Source organism: Balaenoptera acutorostrata, chromosome 3 (genome assembly GCF_949987535.1).
Source record: "Balaenoptera acutorostrata chromosome 3, mBalAcu1.1, whole genome shotgun sequence".
Classification (NCBI taxonomy): Eukaryota; Metazoa; Chordata; class Mammalia; order Artiodactyla; family Balaenopteridae; genus Balaenoptera; species Balaenoptera acutorostrata.
The window spans coordinates 132454050-132476670 of NC_080066.1; the positions used below are offsets into that span (position 1 = coordinate 132454050).

Here is a 22621-nt window from a genome sequence, read left to right on the forward strand (position 1 = left end):
CTGGAACTATCACACAGTATTACCGTTGTATGTTTACCTGTGGATCACTCGCAACGAGTCGTAAAGGGACCTTGCTAAGTCTTTGCATTAGCAGTGTTAGAAGAGCACCTATTATGTAGGAGGCATATAGTAACTAAATGAATGAATGAATACACTGAAAATACTAAACAGTTTGTATGATCAAGACAGCGAGGAAAGCAAGAGGTAACTGGCTTCTCACTTGCTTTCTGCCTATTGTACAACTAGGAGGCTGACAATAAAGTTTATTTGAGCGTCGACGTGCCCCGACGTGGCCCCGCCTTCCCAGCCGGAGCCGCGATTGGTGGGCATTGGCCAGCGGCGGCCGTTCCTAAGCCACGATTGGCTAAGGCCGCCGTCATTTCGGAGCGCCCGGCGCCCGCCCGCCCTCTCGCCGCGTCGCCGGTGTCTGTGCAGCCCGCTTCTCCTCGCCTCTCCTCTCCCGGCCGCAGCCCGGGGGACCGGAGCGAGCAGCGGGCACCATGTTCCGACGCAAGCTGACGGCTCTCGACTACCACAACCCTGCCGGCTTCAACTGCAAAGGTGAGGAGGCGGTCCCGGGCCCGCCGCGCGTCCGTGACGCCCCCCCACTCCCCGCCGCCCGGCCGCCGCTCTCTCAGCGCCGGCACCTGGGCTCCCCACCCGGACCGTCCGCGGCCTTGTCTCCCCCGGACTCCTCTCCTCCCGGCCGCCAAGCACCTCTGCTTTCCGCCTTCCTTCACCGGCTTCGGAGCCCCGTCACCAGCTCTTGCCTTGGCATCGCCACTTTCTGCACTTGCTGAACTCCAGACCCCACGCCCACCCCCCTCGCCCGCACTCTCAGCGCTCTAGAGGGAAAGTCTTCGCTTTTTAACGTAGCTTTTCAGCCCCGTGGTTCCCGGGTGATTGGGCGATACCTTGAGCACCTGCTGGGGGCCCAGCACAGTGCTGGAATCTGAGGAAGATGCTGAGTAACTTGAAGACTCGTTCACTGCCCCTCGGGAACTAAGGGGTGGGGTGGGGGCAGTGGGAGCCCATCCGGCAGTTTGAGCTCGAGATAGAACGAAGTCCAGGACTGACGGTGTCGGGGCAAGCGCGTATAGGAACGAGCTAGTGACAGTGTGCGAGTCGTGCAAAAAAAGTTAACAGCACACGAGCGGGGCGGTTGAATAGTAAATACAAAGGTATTTGGGATTTCACAGCATTAAAATTGTAAAAAGTATTAACATTGCTACCCACTGCTACTCACCTACTACCCACTATTCATTTTCTTCCAGAGTTTTTGGCCTGTGGTAGACTAATAAGTTTGAAAGTGATCAAGCACAGCCTGGGATGTTCAGACCATTTTATAAGTCTCAAGACTTCATAAGGGAGGCCTGAATTTGAATTCAAGCTTGAATTTTGTAATTGAAAATAATTTCCAAGCAGGGTAGCGGTGTTTTGTTCATCTCCTGTAGAAGCATGTCAATTTATAGAATCTTGTTCTTCTGCTTTGCCTTTTATGTAACAAAAAAGGTTCAGTGGTAGCAGAGCTTAGATCTGAATTTGAATCTTTGAGCCTCAGGTTTTTTCACTGGTAAAAATCGGGATATTACCTGCCTCGAAATGATGTGGGAGGATTAAATGAAACAACATCTGTACTTTTTCATGAATGCGTTTAATGTGCCATAACGGTAAGTGACAATGGTAGTCAGTATCTTCTTTCTGTTTGCCATTTAATTTCCTGTACATTATGATTGCTGTAAATTTAACCTGGCCCAGTCCTTCCTCCTCCTCTTTCCCATAGGAACTGGAATAATAACCGACACTTAAATAGCAAAACTGTGTGCCAGACACTGTTTTTTATCCTTAAATATTTTATTTAATCTTCATAACAACCCTATGAGGTAAGTCTTACTATTTATTACTCCCCATTTTGTAACTCAAGAATCTGAGGCCCGGAAAATTTAGATAATTAGCCCAAGTTCACACAACCACTAAATGTCTGGAGTCAATTTGAATTCAGGCCAGGATATGAACATAAGTTAATCCAAAGTCTGCACTTTTTTTTTTTTTTTTAATCAGTCATCAATTTTATACACATCAGTGTATACATGTCAATCCCAATCGCCCAATTCAGCACACAACCATCCCCACCCCACCACGGTTTTCCCCCCTTGGTGTCCATACGTTTGTTCTCTACATCTGTGTCTCAACCTCTGCCCTGCAAACTGGTTCATCTATACCATTTTTCTAGGTTCCACATATATGCGTTAATATATGGTATTTGTTTTTCTCTTTCTGACTTACTTCACTCTGTATGACAGTCTCTAGATCCATCCACATCTCAACAAATGACTCAATTCCGTTCCTTTTTATGGCTGAGTAATATTCCATTGTATATATGTACCACATCTTCTTTATCCATTCGTCTGTCGATGGGCATTTAGGTTGCTTCCATGACCTGGCTATTGTAAATAGTGCTGCAATGAACATTGGGGTGCACGTGTCTTTTTGAATTACGGTTTTCTCTGGGTATATGCCCAGTAGTGGGATTGCTGGATCATATGGTAATTCTATTTTTAGTTTTTTAAGGAACCTCCATATTGTTCTCCATAGTGGCTGTATCAATTTACATTCCCACCAACAGTGCAAGAGGGTTCCCTTTTCTCCACACCCTCTCCAGCATTTGTTGTTTGTAGATTTTCTTTTTTTTTTTAATTATAAATTTATTTATTTATTTATTTATTTTTGGCTGTGTTGGGTCTTCGTTTCTGTGTGAGGGCTTCCTCTAGTTGCGGCAAGCGGGGGCCACTCTTCATCGCAGTGCGCGGGCCTCTCACTGTCGCGGCCTCTCTTGTTGTGGAGCACAGGCTCCAGACGCTCAGGCTCAGTAGTTGTGGCTCACGGGCCTCGTTGCTCCGCGGCATGTGGGATCTTCCCAGACCAGGGCTCAAACCCGTGTCCCCTGCATGGGCAGGCAGATTCTCAACCACTGCGCCACCAGGGAAGCCCTGTTTGTAGATTTTCTGATGATGCCCATTCTAACTGGTGTGAGGTGATACCTCATTGTAGTTTTGATTTGCATTTCTCTAATAATTAGTGATGTTGAGCATCTTTTCATGTGCTTCTTGGCCATCTGTATGTCTTCTTTGGAGAAGTATCTAGGTCTTCTGCCCATTTTTTGATTGGGTCGTTTGTTTCTTTAATATTGAGCTGAAGGAGCTGTTTATATTATTTTAGAGATTAATCCTTTGTCCGTTGATTCGTTTGCAAACATTTTCTCCCATTCTGAGGGTTGTCTTTTCGTCTTGTTTATGGTTTCCTTTGCTGTGCAAAAGCTTTGAAGTTTCATTAGGTCCCATTTGTTTATTTTTGTTTTTATTTCCATTACTCTAGGAGGTGGATCAAAAAAGATCTTGCTGTGATTTATGTCAAAGAGTGTTCTTCCTATGTTTTCCTCTAAGAGTTTTATAGTGTCCGGTCTTACATTTAGGTCTTGAATCCATTTTAAGTTTATTTTTGTGTATGGTGTTAGGGAGTATTCTAATTTCATTCTTTTACATGTAGCTGTCCAGTTTTCCCAGGACCACTTATTGAAGAGACTGTCTTTTCTCCATTGTATATCTTTGCCTCCTTTGTCATAGATTAGTTGACCATAGGTGCATGGGATATCTCTGGGCTTTCTATCTTGTTCCATTGATCTATGTTTCTGTTTTTGTGCCAGTACCATATTGCCTTGATTACTGTAGCTTTGTAGTATAGTCTGAAGTCAGGGAGTCTGATTCCTCCAGCTCCATTTTTTCCCCTCAAGACTGCTTTGGCTATTCAGGGTCTTTTGTGTCTCCATACAAATTTTAAGATTTTTTGTTCTAGTTCTGTAAAAAATGCCATTGGTAATTTGATAGGGATTGCATTGAATCTGTAGATTGCTTTGGGTAGTATAGTCATTTTCACAATATTGATTCTTCCAATCCAAGAACATGGTATATCTCTTCATCTGTTGGTATCATCTTTAATTTCTGTCATCAGTGTCTTATAGTTTTTTGCATACAGGTCTTTTGTCTTCCTAGGTAGGTTTATTCCTAGGTATTTTATTCTCTTTGTTGCAATGGTAAATGGGAGTGTTTCCATAATTTCTCTTTCAGATTTTTCATCATTAGTGTATAGGAATGCAAGAGATTTCTGTGCATTAATTTTGTATCCTGCAACTTTACCAAATTCATTGATTAGTAGTTTTCTGGTGTCATTTTTAGCATTCTCTGTGTATAGTATCATGTCATCTGCAAACAGTGACAGTTTTACTTCTTCTTATCCGATTTGGATTCCTTTTAATTCTTTTTCTTCTCTGATTGCCGTGGCTAGGACTTCTAAAACTATGTTCAATAATAGTGGTGAGAGTGGACATCCTTGTCTCGTTCCTGATCTTAGAGGAAATGCTTTCAGTTTTTCACCATTGAGAATGATGTTTCCTGTGGTTTTGTCATATATGGCCTTTATTATGTTGAGGTAGGTTCCGTCTATGCCCACTTTCTGGAGAGTTTTTATCATAAATGGGTGTGGAATTTTGTCAGAAGCTTTTTCTCCATCTGTTGAGATAATCATATGGTTTTTATTCTTCCATTTGTTAATACGGTGTATCACATTGATTGATTTGCGTATATTGAAGAATCCTTGCATCCCTGGGATAAATCCCACTTGATCGTCGTGTATGATCCTTTTAATGTGTTGTTGGATTCTGTTTGCTAGTATTTTGTTGAGGATTTTTGCATTTATATTCATCAGTGATATTGGTCTGTAATTTTCTTTTTTTGTCGTATCTTTGTCTGGTTTTGGTTTCAGGGTGATGGTGGCCTCATAGAATGAGTTTGGGAGTGTTCCTTCCTCTGCAATTTTTTGGAAGTGTTTGAGAAGGATGGGTGTTAGCTCTTCTCTAAATGTTTGATAGAATTCACCTGTGACGCCATCTGGTCCTGGACTTTTGTTTGTTGGAAGATTTTTAATCACACTTTCAATTTCATTACTTGTGATTGGTCTGTTCATATTTTCTGTTTCTTCCTGGTTCAGTCTTGGAAGATTATACCTTTCTAGGAATTTGTCCATTTCTTCCAGGTTGTCCATTTTATTGGCATAGAGTTGCTTGTAGTAGTCTCTTAGGATGCTTTGTATTTCTATGGTGTCTGTTGTAACTTCTCCTTTTTCATTTCTAATTTTATTGATTTGAGTTCTCTCCCTCTTTTTTTCATGAATCTGGCTAATGGCTTATCAATTTTGTTTATCTTCTCGAAGAACCAGCTTTTAGTTTTATTGCTCTTTGCTATTGTTTTCTTTGTTTCTATTTCATTTATTTCCACTCTGATCTTTATGATTTCTTTCCTTCTGCTAACTTTGGGTTTTGTTTGTTCTTCTTTCTGTAGTTCCTTTAGGTGTAAGGTTAGATTGTTTACTTGAGATTTTTCTTGTTTCTTTAGGTAGGCTTGTATAGCTGTAAACTTCCCTCTTAGAACTGCTTTTGCTGCATCCCATAGGTTTTGGATCGTCGTGTTTTCATTGTCATTTGTCTCTAGGTATTTTTTGATTTCCTCTTTGATTTCTTCAGTGATCTCTTGGTTATTTAGTAACATATTGTTTAGCCTCTATGTGTTTGTGTTTTTTACGTTTATTTCCCAGTAATTCATTTCTAATCTCATAGCGTTGTGGTCAGAAAAGATGCTTGATATGATTTCAATTTTCTTAAATTGACTGAGGCTTGATTTGTGACCCAAGATGTGACCTATCTTGTAGAATGTTCTGTGCGCACTTGAGAAGAAAGTGTAATCTGCTGTTTTTGGATGGAATGTCATATAAATATCAATTAAATCTATCTGGTCTATTGTGTCATTTAAAGCTTCTGTTTCCTTATTTATTTTCATTTTGGATGATCTGTCCATTGGTGTAAGTGAGGTATTAAAGTCCCCCACTATTATTGTGTTACTGTGGATTTCCTCTTTTATAGCTGTTAGCAGTTGCCTTATGTATTGAGATGCTCCTATGTTGGGTGCATGTATATTTATGATTGTTATATCTTCTTCTTGGATTGATCCCTTGATCATTATGTAGTGTCCTTCCTTGTCTCTTGTAACATTGTTTATTTTAAAGTCTATTTTATCTGATATGAGTATAGCTACTCCAGCTTTCTTTTGATTTCCATTTGCATGGAATATCTTTTTCCACCCCCTCACTTTCAGTCTGTATGTGTCCCTAGGTCTGAAGTGGGTCTCTTGTAGACAGCATGTATATAGGTCTTGTTTTTGTATCCCTTCTGCAAGCCTTTGTCTTTTGGTTGGAGCATTTAATCCATTCACGTTTAAGGTAATTATCGATATGTATGTTCCTATGACCATTTTCTTAATTGTTTTGGGTTTGTTTCTGTAGGTCCTTTTCTTCTCTTGTGTTTCCCACTTAGAGAAGTTCCTTTAGCATTTGTTGTAGAGCTGGTTTGGTGGTGCTGAATTCTCTTAGCTTTTGCTTGTCTGGAAAGCTTTTGATTTCTCCATCAAACCTAAATGAGATCCTTGCCGGGTAGAGTAATCTTGGTTGTAGGTTCTTCCCTGTCATCACTTTAAGTATATCATGCCACTCCCTTCTGGCTTGTAGAGTTTCTGCTGAGAAATCAGCTGTTAACCTTATGGGAGTTCCCTTCTATGTTATTTGTCGTTCTTCCCTTGCTGCTTTCAATAATTTTTCTTTGTCTTTAATTTTTGCCAATTTGATTACTATGTGTCTCAGCGTGTTTCTCCTTGGGTTTATCCTGTATGGGACTCTCTGTGCTTCCTGGACTTGGGTGGCTATTTCCTTTCCCATGTTAGGAAAGTTTTTGACTATAATCTCTTCAAATATTTTCTCTGGTCTTTTCTCTCTCTCTTCTTTTTTTTTTTTTTTTTGGCATTTAATGTTGTCCCAGAGGTCTATTAGGCTGTCGTCATTTCTTTTCATTCTTTTTTCTTTATTCAGTTCCGCAGCAGTGAATTCCACCATTCTGTCTTCCAGGTCACTTATCCGTTCTTCTGCCTCAGTTATTGTGCTATTGATTCCTTCTAGTGTAGTTTTCATTGCAGTTATTGTATTGTTCATCTCTGTTTGTTTGTTCTTTAATTCTTCTAGGTCTTTGTTAAACATTTCTTGCATCTTCTCGATCTTTGCCTCCATTCTTATTCCGAGGTCCTGGATCATCTTCACTATCATTATTCTGAATTCTTTTTCTGGAAGGTTGCCTATCTCCACTTCACTTAGTTGTTTTTCTGGGGTTTTATCTTGTTCCTTCATCTGGTACATAGCCCTCTGCCTTTTCATCTTGTCTGTCTTTCTGTGAATGTGGTTTTTGTTCCACAGGCTTCAGGATTGTAGTTTTTCTTGCTTCTGCTGTCTGCCCTCTGGTGGTTGAGGCTATCTAAGAGGCTTGATGGGAGGCTCTCCAAAGTCTGCACTTTCAACTCCTACTTCAAGCAGCTCAAGTAACTTATAATTTTGGAGTTAAAAAAAAAAATTCCACAGGACTGTTTGTGAAGAAGGAAGTGTTTTACCTGTTAACCTGGTGCTTCTCGTGATTTATACGGTGTTTTTATTGCAGATGAAACAGAATTTAGAAACTTTATTGTTTGGCTCGAAGACCAGAAAATCAGACACTACAAGATTGAAGACAGAGGTAATTTAAGAAACATCCACAGCAGTGACTGGCCCAAGTTCTTTGAAAAGGTAATGAATTAGAAACTAAAATAAAACATACAGGGAGCTTGTCTAAAAATTATATGAAGACAGGCAAGCTTAAAATTACTGTGTTCTTTTAAAATAAATAAAACTAATAATGATCAGTGTTAAAAAAGCTAGACTTCAGGGATTTAACTTATTTCTTAACAAATTTTTTTGTTTTTAAAGCAGATTATATTATCTCTTCCTACCAAGCATTCAGTATTAGATAGAAATGGTATGGTGAATCATTAGGCATGAGGGTGGAGGGGAGTATAGAGTAGGCTGAGGAGAGAGGTAAGCTCATGTGCCGTAAAGAGTTTGAACTTGACCCAACTGGGGAGTTGTCACAGTTTTAGGTGATGTGACTGGACTAGTCTTCCCACCCCTCACCTTTCCCAACCAATCCCTGGTTTTTCAAAACTGTCAGCTTTAAGCTTATGTAGCTGGAGAGGAGGTGCTTATCCCCAGTACTTAGACGTGTGCCTGACATACAATAGAGAGACCTGTTTGTTTCATGAATTTATATATTTGTGTGTGTTTATTTGTATACATATATGTATATGTATGTAAATGAATGATATATCAATATTCATTTCTGCATTTTCTCTATAGCAAAACTTATTCTGTATTCACATCCTTTAGGGCCCTGTACCTGACTAGCTCGCTGCCATTGAAAACTAACTTTATAGACTATTAACTAATAAAGGTAATGGCACAAGTAGACACTCAAAAAAAGAAGAAGAAATAATTTTGTCCAGAAACACTGAGACTTCTTAAATAAACAGTGACACGTATTCTCTAAATAGTAAAAATGGCAAAAATCAGAATTTTTACATTACATTAAAAATATAGCAGAGATACAGTTAGAGTATTATATTAAAATAAGACATTATTGACACACTTGAAAACTAAGATTATGTCTTGTTTTTGCCTATATTTGACATACACAGTTGTCCCTTGTTATGTACAATAGAAATAATCCTAAAAAGATCTGTGTGTATTATCTTATTTTTGTGCCTGGAATAACTTTCCTGTTGACCTAGTTTAATTTTAGTAATGTTTTTGCAGAAAACAGTTGTTTTCAAATTAGAATAAAAATTACATTTTACAGCATCATTATTTACATTAAACATTTTTATTGGCTCTGTTACTTTGATGAGATCTCTTCCTTTAAGAATATGAAAAGTAATGCTCACTTTGGCAGCACATCTACTAAAATTGGAACAACGATATAGAGAGGATTAGCATGCACAAGGATGACACGCAAATTCGTGGAGTGTTCCATATTTTTAATTGAGTTATTTGTAGTGAGGTGGATGGACCTAGAGTCTGTCATACAGAGTGAAGTAGGTCAGAAAGGGAAAAACAAATACCATATGCTAACACATATATATGGAATCTTAAAAAAAAAAAAAAAAGGTTCTGATGAACCTAGGGACAGGACAGGAATAAAGACGCAGATGTAGAGAATTGACTTGAGGACCCGGGGAGGGGTAAGGGGAAGCTGGGACGAAGTGAGAGAGTAGCATTGACATATATACACTACCAAATGTAAAATAGATAGCTAGTGGGAGGCAGCTGCATAGCACGGGGAGATCAGGGGAGATCAGCTCGGTGCTTTGTGACCACCTAGAGGGGTGGGATAGGGAGGGAGGGAGGGAGATGCAAGAGGGAAGAGATATGGGGATATATGTATACATAGAGCTGATTCACTTTGTTGTACAGCAGAAACTAACACAACATTGTAAAGCAATTATACTCCAATAAAAATGTTAAATAAAAAAAAGAATATGAAAATTGACTAAATTTTCATTTACTGGTGTTTAGGTACCTAAGTTTCTAGTTTTATGAATTAGAGGATTGTGTAAGTTACATACTGCCTCTGACAATGGGCAAGTTTATTAACCATTCTGTGGCTCAATATTGTTATCAATAAATGGGGATAACAGTGGTATCTATCTCATAGCAGTGGTATGTTTGTTATTGAAATATACCTATGTACCTTTTCACAGAGATGCCCTGCCCATAGCAAGTGCTATATGTTTATTAATTTCCCTGCCTCTACTACTATTATTGCTACTACTGGATTATTTTCCTTTGCCCTTCAAGAGTGTTTTTGAAAATTTTGATAGGCTTCTTAATACTTTGAAATATATTGTTAGGATTTTATATTTCCTTATATTACGTCTTATGATGGCCCACTCACGTGTACAAGACAATATAGAGTTCCACATGTGGAAGGGTATTGAAGAATATAAAAAACTTTCTGATGAAGAACACCCAGAAATGACAGTAAAGTAGTATAACCTAAAGATAAATGTATTGGAACTTACACAGATATTATCTTTCAAGGTGGTTTCTTTGGAATGATGATGTCATTGCCTAAAGCATATTTAGAACTTCTTTTGCAATTACTTTTAGATCAGGAGACATCTTTTGAATATCCTTAATATTGACAGTTCTTTTATACTTTGAACATGGATTTGCTTTTTGCATCATGACTAAATCTTGTGAATGAGGTGCTTTTTTTTAAAGCAGGGGAATAAAATTTTTGGTTAGAAAATAAGTTATGGCTAAAAAGTGCTGATTCATTAATTATCCCCCAAAGGATTTCCAAAAAGGAGTTCCAGAAGTTTTGAGTAACATCATTGTTGGTGGAATTCGATTTTAAGTTCCTAAGAGACTTATTTTAAGGACATACTCATTTGAATATGCAGCTTCTGACATTTATTAAAAACGCTTGTATGTCACATGGCTTACTCTCTTCAGAAGCATTTCCATGATATGAAAGCTAAGGTTTAGATAATAATTGGTTTTGTTTTGTTTTGTTTGGGAGAAACAAAAGTCCTTTTTATTTAGACTTTTTAAAGTCCTTTTTATTTACCTGCTCTATGTGTATTGAGACCTGGAATCAGAAAGTATAGATTCAGCTCCCCAATTTAAGTCGTGTAACTGTCAGCAAGTGTTGACCTCTAGGCGTCGGTTTTCTCATCTACGAAATGAAGTTATTCTACATCAGTGGTGCCCTATCTGGAATCTGCAAAAGTAAAAATTTCAAAAAGCATGATGGGCCTACTTCATTATTTTTCCCTGAGTGGTACACTTAAGTGTTTCCTTCCTTTGGGTTATATAATTGCATCAAAGGTTTAGTAATGTAAATGGTTATAAGAAATTCTTAGAGATCCAAACTAAGGTCTCTTTCAACTCTACCATTTTTTTATTTTGTGACTTTATAGTAATAATGAAACCAGACTTTTTGTTCCCCTCACACAGTATCTCAGAGATGTTAACTGTCCTTTCAAGATTCAAGATCGACCAGAAGCAATCGACTGGCTTCTTGGTTTAGCTGTTAGACTTGAATATGGAGATAATGGTATGTTTTGTGGGGAATGTGTGTTTTAAAGAGAGAGAGAGGAAAGGTGGGAAAGGAGTGTAAAAATGTAGGGAACTTGCCAGTTTGTCTTACATTGTTTTACCTTTGGTTCATTTTAAGTTTTGTACCTCCTCATCTCACTTTACAGCATCTGTTTAAAAATTTACTTTTTGTAATTATTCTCCTGTATCCACCTCCCAAATTGTCTAGGAAAGAATTTTCTTTTCCAAAATGAGAGAGTCTCCTTACTATCATAAGATATTAAAAGCACTGGTTTCCATTGGTATTTAGATTTTTCTTTTAGAATTTGAAGATGATGTCTTCTGAAGAAGAAGGCTAATTGAATGTCTTCTCACAATGTCACATTACTTTGGTGAATTTGCCATCTTTCAGTCTGTACCTTAACCTTTCAAGTTCACTTGTTGCTGCTGTCCCAGAATTGATAGGATTTCAAGTGTTGGTTGCAGCAGGTAATTTCACAAGAGACTGAAATATACATCTAATGCAAATGTGCACTATAGGCCAAAATATATTTATTATTAATGTTTAGTGTTATTTTATTACAGATACTTGTATCATTGGAAGGTTTTAAATGTTAGTACCTGTAGTAAAAATAGCTTTCCAATAAACTGTTTTCTCTCAGGCCATTTCATTTTGAAAGGCCTGCTAACATCTGAATGTAATATCTGATTATCTTACTTTACCTCCATCCTCTGCATTTATGTTGTTCTCTTTCATGGGACTGTCAGTTCCGGTCCTCTTAATCATTTACGTTTGAAGCCTTTTTAATGTGTTTGGCCTCTCCCTTTTCCTCTCATTCTGTTCCATCCATTTTTCCCTTGTCGTATCTTTCCTTCTCCATCCTCACTGCTGTCGCCCTAATTCAAGCTCTTGCCACTTTTTCCTGAGATTATTGGAATGTCTTTCATACTAGTCTCCCATCTATGTCACCCTCTAGTCTCATCCACATGGCCCACCAAGCTAATTTTTTGAAACATAAATGTTTTAGAATGCTACACTTTGTTTCCAAACGATAGTTCCTTTTATATATTCAGAAACCATTGCTTTCCCATTTAACTCTATAGCTTTTTAAGTCATTCGCCACTTTCCATTTTGCTTATGTCTTACTTGCCCCACTAAATTGTAAGCTGATCAACTCAGCTTTGTTTCCTACATGGTACCTCTATTAGTTTCCTGTTGCTGCTGTAACAAATTACCACAAACTCAGTGACTTAGAAGACTGTTTATTATCTTACAGTTTTGGAGGTCAGAAGTCCAACATCTGTATTAGGACTGAAGTCAATTTGTCGACTGGGTGGGTTCCTTTTGGAGGCTCTAGGGGAAGATCCATTTCTTTGTCTTTTCCATCTTCTAGAGGCTGCCTGCATTCTGTGACTCTGGCCCCTTTATCTTCAAATCTAGCAGCATATCATCTTCTAAGCTCTCTGTGATTCTGCTTTCATTGTCACATCTTCTCTGACTCTGACCTTCCTGCCTCCCGCTTATAAGGATGCTTTGATTACATTGGGCCCACCTAGGTAATCCAGGATAACCCCCATACCCCCAATTTCAAGATCCTTAATTTAATCACATCCACAAAGTCCCTTTTGCCATGTAAGATACCATATTCATAAGTTCCAGGGATTGGAATATGGACATTTGGGGGGGGGGAGCAGTCATGATTCTCTCTGCCACAGTACCTGACATAGTTTCTTGTGTACAGTAGATGTGCTTATCAACTATAAATGCTTGGTAAATTCAATATATGAATGTTTATACATACTGGTGTGGAGCATCAACCAGCTGTTTTTTTGCTGGTTCTTCAAACTTAAGTTTCAGATGCCTTATGGCAGAAATCTGAAGGAAAGCTCAAAGACTTTTTCTTTACTATGGAGCCTTTAGCAAAATCTACCTGTTCTGGTCTGAGTTGGTAGGAACTCTATTAGTTAATTTGCAGCAAAGTATTTTCCAGCTTTTCAAGTGTTTTTCAGCTATTCCCACATAAAATTATAGTCACATCTCTATTTCTGTTTTACCCTTATTTAGTCCATTTCTCCCATTTTTTATAATACTTCAACTTAGGTTACCTAGGTTGTACCAAGAACAGTAGATGCCATATGATTGTGTATCCTTGTAGTTGACTGTTAAGTACAGTTTCTTCTCAGTGATAGCATGGTCTTTTTTTAATGTATTAAAAAAACTGAGTTTGTATGAGAAACATTGCCCCTTATCGGTAGGAGGCACTGCTGTGCTTTTATGGTTTTACATTAATAAGTTGCATTCTTCTTGACTTTTAAGTTATTTTAAATTTTTATTCTTTGATAAAACCATTGTGAATTTTTATTGTTTGTGCCTTAACGTTTTTTAAAGCCTTTTGCTAGCTTGTCAGTTAAGGTGATTAAAATCTGACTTAAATTCTTTTAACTTTTTTGACATAATTTTAGATTTACAGAAAGGTTGCAAGAATAGTAAAAAGAATTTTTTCATATTCAGATTCTGCAGATATTATTAACATTTTACTTCATTTGCCGTATCCTTCTCTCTCTATATATATATACATACTCCTAATTTTTTTCTAAACCGTTTGACACTAAGTTGTAAATGATTTCTCTTTTAACCTTATGCACATTTCCTAAAAAAAGTCATTGTCTTACATAGCTACAGTACATTTATCAAAATCAGGAAATTAACTTTGATTCTTTACTGTTATCTATAGATGAGATTCACATTTCACCATTTGTCTCAATGTTCTTTATGGCATAAACAAGCAAACAAAAACCTCCAAAGCAGTCCTGGATCACGTGTTGCATTCTTTCTCCTTAGTCTCTTTAGTCTCCTACAGTCTGGAATAGTTACTCAGTCGTCATGCTTCAGGACACTGACATTTATTTTGTAGAATGTCCTTCAGTTTGAGTGAGTCTGATGTTTCCTCATGATTAGATTCAGGGTTTGTAGTTTTGTTAAGAGTAACACAGAAGTGATGTTGTGTTCTTTTAAGTGCATCATATCAGGAGGCATGTGTTGGTGATATGCCTGAATACTGGTCATTTTATTCTGATCACTTGGTTAAGCTTTCTTCAGTGTAAAAATTACATATCTTGTGGAGAGATATGAGATGATTTCTATATTCTTCTCCTCTTCAAACCTTAGCTTTAGTATACATTTGATGATTTTTGCCTGAGTCAGTTATTATGTTGATTATGATGACTAGAAGGTGTTTTTCTAATTCCATCATTCCTCTACATTTATTTTTTGTCTTTCCACTATAAGGAAGAGCTTTCCCTTCTCACCAGTTTATGTTTGTTTGTTTATTCATATCAGTGTAGATATGTGGATTCTTATTTTACTCAGTGGGTCTTAATCCTTTTTTGTCATTGTGTATTTTGATGTTTACATTGTTCCAGGTTTGGCCAGTAGCTCCTTTAAGCTAACTCCTGTCTGATTTAAATTTTAATGCTTTTATTTTCCCGTTAGCAAATCATATAAGCACTATAGCCAAAGATGGCATTTTGGGCATTAAGTTTGGTGAATTACTATTAAATATTTTTATTTGTAAAGTCTTTTAAAATATTATTATTTAGTATTTTTCAGGTAAAAGTAATAAAATCTCCTTTTGGAATTCTGCATTTTAAGTCTCCATAAAATAAGTTTAGGTTTGTATATGATGGTGTATTTGAAGTGATTTTTTTAGAAAGCAAGGTTTTTGGTTTTGTATACAGCATTCACAAGATTTGCAAAGAAACTTCTTAGTGTGTTTGTATTTAACCTCATGTGACCTATACTTACCCTTCTCCCATTCTTCTACCCCTACCAAGTTTGAGGGGAAGCTGAAAAGCAGACTTTCTCTTCTAAAATTTAGATGGTGTTTGAAATGTTTTACTTTAAGAAATGTTACTGAAAAGATATTTGTGTCTGATAATCATTTCAGCTTAATTAAAAAGCTAGTCACATTCTCTTCTAGTAGATTTTTTATTATAGCATTTTTTTTTTTGAATGCTTGAGTTGTCTTATGCTTATAACCAGTTTGGCTCAGTTAAATTCAGTAAATAAGCAACGTTTGTTTTACCTTAAGTTGAAGCTCTACAAATTGTATTTTTGCCTATTTTTACAGCTGAAAAATACAAGGACTTGGTACCTGATAATACAAAAAACGCTGACAATGCAGCTAAAAATGCAGAGCCATTGATCAATTTGGATGGTAAGTGTATAAATGCATAAAAATGATCATCAACGTTTTTGGTTTCTTAAATGTTTTTTACTTCCTAGAATGAAGTCTGGGTTTATTTGGTTTTAGTAGATTAAGAATGTTTCATGCAGACAACATTTGTGTTGATATTTTATTCTCTATGCTGTTTTTTACTGTCAGTTATTGTGTGCTTTCTCCCTCTTCTTGTAGCTGAATATCTGAAACTGAAAATGCTCTTCTTTCATCTGCTCATAGTAACTTGGGGGTTTTGATTTTATTTAATCATGGTGGTGATTGTTTGCCTTCCTGGGTGCAGAAAATATTTTTTCTAATCTAATGACAGTATGAGACAAGTGTTAAAATTTTTCATTGTTTTAAGTCCCAGATGTCTTTAAGTAATTCTTTCTCCTTTTAAAAGTATTAAGATTCTAATTACTTAGATTATAATATGTTAAATATTCTTTCACTGACTGATTGTGACCTGTAATTTATGAGTTACCCTTATGAATTAATAAGCTGCTTGGACGCTCTAGAGCTGCTGCTTGGAGAAAAGGTTTTGGGAAAACTGTCCATTGAAGGGAATCTGTGTATTAAAATTAATAGCTTTGGGAAGAAAGGTTAATTAATAGTGTTACATAAATGGGCCTTGCAGAGAAAGTTACAGAACAAACCTCATGTGAGTTTAATTTAGTCATTTATTGGATTGTTCACTTTGGTTGATTAGTAGGAAAACCATTGATCTCATCAATTTACCTAATTTACCCCATACTGCTTTTGTCAGCAGCAATTTTAGAAATTAGAGATTTTTTGTTACTAGAAAATAAAAATATTTTTTTAAGTTTATATGTTTGCATATATGTTTGTAATTACATGCTTGCAGAGCTTTAAGTTTCCATTTTTAATCTTTTATAGTAAATAATCCTGATTTTAAGGCTGGTGTAATGGCTTTGGCTAACCTTCTTCAGATTCAGCGTCATGACGATTACCTGGTAATGCTTAAGGTCAGCTTCATATTCTTGATTCTTGACAAAAACTCTATATAATTTTAAAAACTTCATTTTCTAAAAATAACTGTGTTTGATATTTAAATCTATGGTAGAATGAGTAAAATGTTGGAGGAATGTGGGACATAAAGCAGATTTCTTGAATTCATTGGTTTTAGATTACCTAACAACTAATATCAAAGAGTGTTTACTGTGTGCCTGCCACTGTGCTAAATCCTGTGCACAGATGACTCATTCAGTCCTCCCAACAATCCTAGAGGTGGATGTTAGTGTCTTTTTAAAATATGTATATGAAGAAACTGAGACTTAAAGATAATAGATAAATAATGTTCAAGCTGACGTTGAAAATGATAGTCAGGATTTTAATCTAGGCACTCGACCTTATGGTCCATTCTTTTTCTTCTTTTTTTTTTTGGCCGCATGGCATCTGGGATCTTAGTTCCCTGACCAGGGATCGGACCCACGCCCCCTGCATTGGAAGCACAGAGTCCTAATCACTGGACCGCCAAGGACGTCCTGGTCCATTTTTTTTCCTGTATCACCCCACTTCTGTTTAATCAGTCCTTTTAAATATTCATGGTCTGTATTCATTAAGATTGTGGAAAATGCCAAACTAGTAATGGTGAATTTGGTCAAAAACATACCCCCAAATCTCTTTGAGGAATGAATGTTTCTGTCCTCCAAGCCCCTTACAGCAGGAAACCTGATGGCCTAAAAGAGGCCTCTTATTTCTGAGTGGAAAAATATACTCATGCTTCAGAAGATTTATGTCGAGTAATTATGATAGTCTAGTGGGGGGAAGGGGAGGGGTAGGGGAGTGGTACTTAAGATACCAGACTTGGAAGTTATTTTAGAAATTGTTATTGATTTTATGAGAAATTAAAGAGCTTTAAATTACTTTAAACCACTTTGCAGGAAATTGAATAATTTCACTCTACCCACAAGAGATCATAATTTATTCTCCTTTTTAGAATTGTATTTATTAAATGACAGTTGTAATATGGGAAGACTGTTCTATTCCTAGATTACTATAATTCTCTATACTGAATCTGAATGTTAACTCAGATTTTCCCAACTCAGATTGGACGCCAAGAGACAAAAGTTGTTTTTAGTGAAATTTAGCTCTTTGAAAGGCTTGTTCCTTACTCAGGCAATTATAGAAATTGCTTTGGAACAGTTCTACAGTGGTTATGTCAGCTTTAATCATAAACTGAGTGAGAGGAGAACAGACAATGCTAGCATATTTGGGGTGCTAAAAGTACAATATAAGTCAGTTATAATCAAAAGCTTTATAAAATTCTAATCCTAGCATGTTTGTCCTTTTGAGTTATTTTAAGAAGCATTCAAACAATACATGACAATATGGAAAACATCCATACTGCAGCTGTGAGAATCAGTACATTAACTGTTTGGCAACTGGACTGTGTAAATACATTTGCAATCACTGTTAGATTGGTTTAATTCTTTTTCAAATGTAGCATTTGGTTTGTTTTTATTAAAAATAATTTTTCAAATTTTCACACTTATCTTGGGGTTGTGTCATCCACTAATTAAAATTCCATTAAAAAATCTTACTTTTTAAGTGTGTGCAGGTGCGTGCATGCATTTGTGTCTGCAGTGGTAAAATGCCTTGCTAATGAAAAAAAAAATGTGTCCTTTGAAAGATCTGAAAACATTTTACTGTAATAAAGTGAAGAAAGCAGGGACAGTGTGCATGATATACTACCCTTTGTGTCAAAGGTGCCTGTTTGTGTGTGTGTGTGTGCGTGTGTGCACTTGCATATATCCCTGAGCATGCTTGTAATTTGATAGAGGCCTTGTGAGTATACACAAGGATCTGGTAGCAATAATTGTTTTCTGAAAGTATGGCTGAGGCTTGGGTAGAAAGGAGACATACTTTTTCGCCATGTATCCTTCTTTATTTAAAAAAATTTTTTAGCACCCACAAATTACCTATTCAAAAAACGTAATTGTTATGAACATCATTCCACATTATTAAATACTAGAAGTGAAAACTTTCATTACAGTAGCTATTATTTTTAATTTGCTGGGGAGTTTGTTAATGAATTAGGTATTTCTAATTTCATCAAATTGGGCATCCTTAGTCTGTATTCTCAGAGAAGAAAAGATAACAAACAGCCGATAAAAAGTAAAAATACTATTTTGGGATTTCTTAGGCAATTCGCATTTTGGTCCAGGAGCGCCTGACACAGGATGCAGTTGCTAAAGCAAATCAAACGAAAGAGGTATGCTGTTTTTTTAATTTAAATAAATTCTAAATTAATTATTACTGAAAGTTTCTTTTGGTTGTCATGAGTTTGAACTTTGCCTGAGAATGCTTAATATATCTATTCTGTGTTAGAACTGCCTAGAGAAAGAATAGCTTACTTCAGTGGGATTGAATTTGATTCTGAAGCAAACTGTATCCAGTCATTTTTGAGTGAAAAGTGAACTTCATGTTTATCTCACTTCATTACTTTTAAGAAGCCTCCAATAGCATATCCACAGTCTACCAGTTCAAAACTACTGCATGTGCCCAGTTCAAGTTTATTTAAAAGAACTTCCACTTGTGAAATTTACTGGGTTATTTTGACTAACTGCTAGAAAACAGGACACACCTTCTCTTTTTTAGTAATTCATTTTCTTTTCTACCTAAGTCTTTATCTTCACCCTTTTGTTTCTTCAGAGAAATCTCAGTTTATTCTATTTCCTAGCATAAATCATAAAAAAGTAACTTGTTAAGAAATCTAGGATATTTTTAGATGAACTGTCCAAGAAACCCAAATGCCCCTGAAGTCCTCTTGACTATGGGTCAGTGCAGAGAATGTCCTCAGGGGTTAGCAGCTGCAGGTGTCTGATAACGCCCCTTCCTGCTACACAGATGAATGTCTTGGGTACAGTCCACATTCTGGACCCTGGGCCTTCTATTGTGCCTCCCTCACCCTCCAATTCCCCAATGTCTTTTGTCCTCTGATCCCATCTTTATCGAAGCCCAACAGCATTAAGGTTATTAATGCTGGGGCAGTGTAGTCTCCTCTGAAAGACGCTCAGTTTCTTTTAAAGGTTCTTATTGGCTTATTAATTATGTATGAATCAGGCCACTGGAAATTGGATTAAAGATCAGCTTATTTCACCCACACTATAGAACAGACAGTAAATTGTTCTGGCATAATAAAATCATTCATCATTCAGCAAAATTATGCCTTTGGTTTGGAAGGCAGTGCAAGTAAGGCCATAGCCAAATCTCTTTGCTCTTGATTGCAAAGTAAAATTCAGTTTATTTTCAATGCTCCAAATAAATCTGAACTTTAATGTCATCTCAAAAGATACTATGCTATAATAATACAGTGGAAGAGTTCTATAGTTGAGTGTTCCTGTTTGCAATTGTTCATAACTAGCATTTGGGGCGTGTGGTCATCTTCAGGGGTGCCTGTTCCTAGGTGGTCTGTTGGCAGATGAAGGGAGAAGAGAACCTCTGGTACCAGACTGACACAGAAAGCTACTCAAGTACAATTCTACTCTAGTTTTTTGCTCACAGAATTTTCATACCCATTTGTTTCTTCATGTGTATAATGTATTACTAGTGATTTTAAAGCATTTTGAGTCTGGGTAGATTTGCATTAATAATTAGGCAAGAAGTGAGTAGTGACAGCTTAGCATTTGTAATGTTGAAAGTATAGTGACTTTTTAAAAAAACTGGTAATGATTTTATACAGTATAATCAGCAGAAAGTCTAGACTGCCTGTCCTCGTTTTTATTTGGTAGTTATTGTGAACTTCACACAGGTTGGCGCCACCACAGGCACCATCTCTGGTATATCTGTGTGCAGGTGCCGACTGGTTAGCTAAATGGGTTCGATTCTGTTCATTTTCCTAGACGACTTCAAAGTGACTTTTAAATGAACTGTTGAAAGTTAATATGTAGATAATCTGGTAAACATCATGCTTGCAGAAGAATGTTATGTATATTTTAGATTTGTGCAGTTCATAAAGACAAATTAATGTGCTCCAAAAGTAAACTTGCTTGAGAAAAGTCATCTTAACAGTAGTCCTATTTGCCCGGTACACTGCTGCTTACTATAACTAAAACGGGACAGTAGCAGCCCTGCTCAACCTTCCTTCCATAGCAGTAGTGACAGCACTTCTGCAAAAAGGAGCTATTCTTTTATATGCCTGGTCTTAAAGGATTGGATGTGTTATGGGACTAGCTGCCCACTACATGTAAAGGCCATTCTTTCCTAACTAGTTGTAGTAGGAAAAAACTCATAAAAAGGCAGATTTAAAGAGAAAATTCTCAGGCACCTTGCCACTGCAGCTAAAAGGGTTAAAATAACAATAGCTAGCTGCTTTTCAATTTGAGGTGAGAAAATGTAAACGTATAACTATACAGTCTGATTTTTGTCCTTTTTTTTCTAAAGGGCTTGCCTGTTGCTTTAGACAAGCATATTCTTGGTTTTGACACAGGAGGTAAGTAAGTGATTTTGTTTTAATTCAAACTGTTTTTAGAGACTTTTAGTGAATATTTGGGGGAAATGAGTGAATAAACGCAAACGTTATTGATTAATGCAGCGTTTCTTATGAAACAGATGCAGTTCTTAATGAAGCTGCTCAAATTCTGCGACTGCTGCATATAGAAGAGCTCAGAGAGCTACAGACCAAGATTAATGAAGCCATAGTAGCTGTTCAGGCGATTATTGCTGATCCAAAGACAGACCACAGACTGGGGAAAGTTGGAAGATGAACATTTTAGGATTTCAGCTTCTCACCTACTTAGTACAGTTGGGAACCATGTACGCTTTGGCATGTGTTTGGAAATGTCATGTCTTCAAGGGAAGAATTCCAGAAAATTGACTATGTTCTAGAGATTTACCATCACTGCATTTTCTTCAATAAAGTTGGGAAGGTGATTGATTTTTTTGTTTTTTGACCATGTGTTTATGTATTTGTATAATTAATCTATCTGCTTCCTCCCTGGTGGTTTAGGTACATGCCACCCCCCGACTTCATTACACGTATAGAAAATACAGATCCTTAAGTAAGTCATAGGAAAACTTAAAATATTTTATTGGAGTAATCTAGAAAATTTGAGAACTGTTACATCTTTGGTATTTATATATAAATGTAGTAATTTCTGTGGGTAATTCTATAGAGGGACTTAGGATCAGAAAATACAAACTGAAACATTGTAGCACCTTTTAATATAAATAGAAATGCACTTATGCAGAGGTAAAAAAAAAAATCTTAGAATAAGAAGTTGGTTCTGTCCCATCAGTTCTGCATAGCCTTCTCTACGTCAAGGTTTATGATCTTTAGGATCATATTTTTGTACTGATCACATGTACTTTAATTTCTTGGCCAGAAAGAATCTGTAGCAATAGTCAGATTTAGGGTCTTAACCTGCTCTAATTGGTTCTTAGTTCAATTAATTTGACCTTTTAAATAGGACATAAATGTTTATTAAAAGTTGCTTTAATAAGCAACAATTAAAATTGTTACCTTTTTAAACTTGAAATAACTTTTGTTTTTAAAAATACAGTAGTAAAGATTGAGGTATAAACTTTTCACAAAATATACTTAGTCTTTTTGCACTGAAAATGTTCATCGTATATGTCCAGAACTTCTAATGGCCAATTGCTTTTTCACTTTCTTCACCTTTGTTCGCAGTAAATGTTCTTTAGGGTCCTGATTCCGATTGTAAACTCCAAGTCCTTTATAATACCATATTTACTTTCTTCCTGTGGAGGGAGGGGACAGCATGTGAGTATTTTTATATCCAGTTTGCCACAGCAAGTCTTTTAAAGGGGAAATATCCTAATAGACTGACCTTTTTTGTGTGTATAGTTAAGCTAGGTAGACTTAAGGTAGTAGAATGGTCACCCCTGTGTGTTGGCCATTAGCTTTTCTAGGTCAGAGTGGCTCTCACCGGTGGCAGCAGCAGGCCAAGTGTGGTCAGTTACCAGATCTATCTTTCTCTACCTGGCTGATCCAAAGGAGCCACCTGAGCATGTCCGTTTACCTGTTGGGCAGTAGGGGTAGACTGCAGTTATCCCGTAGAGGTGAGATCGCTGCTCTGGGAGATACTCATCAGTAAACTGGCCACTGTCTCTATTTACTGATATAACACCATCCCTGGTAACAGAAAGGAAGAGTGAATTCACAGGATTTAAGGTTGGATAGAAAAAGCCAGTTTATCAGGAAGAGAAATCTCTGCCAGACTTCTGGAATACATTTTTAAAAGTCAATTTAAATCACATAACTAAATAAGATACCTCATGGTACCATTTAAAGGTAGTCTTTTATTCTCTGAAGATCAGATTCAGAGTAATGTGCTTCCTTTTTGGATAGTTTATTACCA

The 22621-nt window shown here is 36.8% G+C and overlaps 2 protein-coding genes and 1 non-coding gene across 4 annotated transcripts in view; 2 read left to right on the forward strand and 1 right to left on the reverse strand.

Annotated features, from left to right (window-relative positions):
- The first annotated feature begins 386 nt into the window (after positions 1 to 386).
- On the forward strand, positions 387 to 21177 carry RTRAF (RNA transcription, translation and transport factor). Of its 2 annotated transcripts, none has more exons than XM_007192857.2 (8): positions 387 to 561; positions 7586 to 7710; positions 10978 to 11077; positions 15189 to 15275; positions 16176 to 16264; positions 18445 to 18513; positions 20685 to 20733; positions 20853 to 21177. In XM_007192857.2, exons 1-8 carry the CDS (start codon positions 501 to 503, stop codon positions 21005 to 21007), a joined length of 735 nt encoding a protein of 244 aa, XP_007192919.2. In that variant the 5' UTR covers positions 387 to 500; the 3' UTR covers positions 21008 to 21177. The 2 variants fall into 2 exon arrangements, with proteins under 2 accessions (XP_007192919.2, XP_057398905.1); XM_057542922.1 differs by having other exon boundaries at positions 20685 to 20737; positions 20853 to 21006.
- On the forward strand, positions 8893 to 8995 carry LOC114239223 (U6 spliceosomal RNA). The gene has a single exon (XR_003624406.1). It is a non-coding gene; the product is annotated as a U6 spliceosomal RNA (small nuclear RNA).
- Positions 21178 to 21306: 129 nt separating the features above from the next.
- Positions 21307 to 22621, reverse strand: part of NID2 (nidogen 2) — an 84531-nt gene continuing 83216 nt past the window's right edge. The window contains exons 20-21 of the mRNA XM_007192995.2: positions 22283 to 22395; positions 21307 to 22001 (exon numbers count right to left, since the gene is read on the reverse strand). Of these exons, the coding sequence (XP_007193057.2) occupies positions 21991 to 22001; positions 22283 to 22395 (124 nt within the window). The 3' untranslated portion in view covers positions 21307 to 21990. The remainder of the gene's footprint in view (positions 22002 to 22282; positions 22396 to 22621) is intronic.